The sequence below is a fragment of the Mesitornis unicolor genome, unplaced genomic scaffold, assembly GCF_000695765.1.
Source record: "Mesitornis unicolor isolate BGI_N332 unplaced genomic scaffold, ASM69576v1 scaffold12962, whole genome shotgun sequence".
Classification (NCBI taxonomy): Eukaryota; Metazoa; Chordata; class Aves; order Mesitornithiformes; family Mesitornithidae; genus Mesitornis; species Mesitornis unicolor.
In genome coordinates this window covers 15,727-18,221 of record NW_010168567.1, presented here as the reverse complement: position 1 = coordinate 18,221, position 2,495 = coordinate 15,727, and the positions used below count along the sequence as shown (strand labels likewise).

The 2,495-nt window shown below is 44.6% G+C and overlaps 1 protein-coding gene across 1 annotated transcript; it reads left to right on the top strand.

The window, feature by feature from the left end:
• Positions 1-331: 331 nt before the first annotated feature.
• SOCS4 (suppressor of cytokine signaling 4) lies at positions 332-2,188 on the top strand. The gene has a single exon (XM_010179057.1). It carries the CDS (start codon positions 426-428, stop codon positions 1,734-1,736), a length of 1,311 nt encoding a protein of 436 aa, XP_010177359.1. The 5' UTR covers positions 332-425; the 3' UTR covers positions 1,737-2,188.
• The last annotated feature ends 307 nt before the right edge of the window (positions 2,189-2,495 follow it).

Here is a 2,495-nt window from a genome sequence, read left to right as displayed (position 1 = left end):
CGCGTGAAGGGCTTCCCTTGAAAACGGACCTTAGCTCAATAGGATTGCCAGCATCTAAAACTGCCTGCTCTGCTGCGTAGTCAGAACGGATACTCTGAAAACACATGAAATGGTTTATTCTGGAGGATGCATTTCCCAATGAAGGGTTAAGAGAGCCTTGGCTGGGCTCAGGCCGCTGTTTGTGGGGTGCACTAGTGAATTCAGCTTGATCGTGTTATTTTCACATGGTTAGCAATTAATTGTCACTGTTGTCCTGTGAACACCCATGTTGGTCTTGTGTTGTGTGCGTGCATAACTGTTAACTTAGCTGTGTTTCCTTTTTCCTCAGGTATTTCCAGGAAGTGCCTCAAGGAAGCTTCCTTATGTAGAAAACCCCTGCAGGAAACAGTGTGCTTTGTGGCAACTCGTGAAGGAAAGCTGTCAAAATGGCAGAAAATAAGGACGGCAATATTAAAAACGCAGATGTGAGACCCAAAAGCAACCGGAGCAGAAGCGCGGACAGGAAGGATGGTTACGTCTGGAGCGGAAAGAAGCTCTCCTGGTCTAAAAAGAGTGAACATTGTCCTGACGCTGAAACAGCAAGTGCTGCGGGAAGGTCAGGGACTAATTTAAGGAGCCAAGAAAGGAAATATAGCTGCTCGTCTATCGAGCTGGATCTAGACCGTTCGTGCGGTCACAGGTTTTTAGGCCGATCTCTCAAGCAGAAGCTGCAAGATGCTGTGGGTCAGTGCTTTCCCATCAAGAATTGTAGCAGTCGGCACGCGTCGGGGCTGCCATCAAAAAGAAAAATTCATATCAGTGAGTTAATGCTAGATAAGTGTCCTTTTCCTCCACGCTCCGAGCTAGCTTTTCGGTGGCACTTGATCAAAAGACACACAGCCCCCATAAGTCCCAAAGCGGAAGACTGGATAATTGCTGATTTATCCCAGCATGAGGAAGGGGAGGATCAGCTGCAAGATGATGAGATTGCCAATGAGGGAGCGGACTCTCCCTCCCTGTCCTGTGACTTTACCACCAGCAGTTCCTCCAGGGGCGATTCGCGGTCTGAGTTGGTTACAGGTAAGGGAGTAAGGAGCAGCAGAGATGAGAGTGATATGGACTCAGACGACGAAGTCATAACACTGTGCACAAGTTCTAGGAAAAGAAACAAACCCAAATGGGAGACGGATGATGAGCTGCTACGGATGGAAACGCCTCCAAAATACCATACACAGATTGATTATGTCCACTGTCTCGTCCCTGACCTCCTCCAGATCAATAACAATCCCTGCTACTGGGGCGTCATGGATAAATACGCAGCTGAGGCGCTGCTGGAAGGAAAACCAGAGGGGACATTTTTGTTGCGAGATTCTGCCCAAGAAGACTATTTGTTTTCTGTGAGCTTCAGGCGCTACAGTCGTTCCCTCCATGCGCGGATAGAGCAGTGGAACCACAACTTCAGCTTCGATGCCCACGATCCCTGCGTCTTCCATTCTCCCGACATCACGGGGCTCCTGGAGCACTACAAAGACCCGAGTTCCTGTATGTTCTTTGAACCGCTTTTATCCACTCCGCTCAACAGGACCTTTCCTTTCTCTCTCCAACATATATGTAGAACGGTTATTTGCAACTGTACAACTTACGACGGTATCGATGCACTTCCCATTCCTCCGTCAGTGAAGCTGTACCTGAAGGAATATCATTATAAGTCGAAAGTCAGAGTACTCAGGATTGATGTGCCAGAGCAGCAAAGCTAGGAAATATTTTTGTGAAAGAATGAAATTATCTCTAAACAGACCAATAGTACGTTCAGTCTTTCTTCCTTCTAGGGTTTTTTTTTTTAAATAGCAATTTGATTTTTTTTTTCTTTTTCTGCAGATTATTTAACATCCACACTAGCCTCTGTCTAAGGCTTTTTTATCCAAATGTACTTTGAGTCTTCCCAGCTCTCTTTTTTAGAAATGGTACTCGTTGTGCGATTTTGGTACTGTTTCCGAACTAGAGTTTTATGGAATTTCAGGTAGGCTTTCTGGTATTTCTATAGATGGATAGTCTTTAGATCTAAAACCCCTAAAAGTCCGTTTTGAACTTGATCTGTCTTTTGTATCGTAATTTACGTATGTTGTTGACATGTTTGAAATAATGCACTGTTGACTAAAGATTGACTCCTCTGTATTTTCTGCATTTCTTTTCAAACGACTGCTCTAGCCTCTGCCTGTACGTTTGTCCATCCATTTCTAACACAGTAAATTCATCAGTCTATCACTAACATGACTATTCCTAGCAAATTGAAGTTTGAAAGAGGATATGGTCTTTCTATAAATACATCAGGGGACTAAACACCAGGGAGGGGGGAAATAAGTTAAGGACAACGCTCAGTAGATGAGCAAATGTACAAACTGGTCATGAAAAGATTTTGGTTGGAGAAGAGGAAGGCTCATCATCATCAGAGCAGCGAGGTTCTGGAACAGCTTTTCATTTTGGAGAACAGCAGTAAAAAGCAAACTACTCATAAA

Coding starts and splice junctions, on each gene's coding strand:
- SOCS4 (XM_010179057.1), top strand. CDS start 426: ATGGCAGAAAATAAGGACGGCAATATTAAAAACGCAGATGTGAGACCC.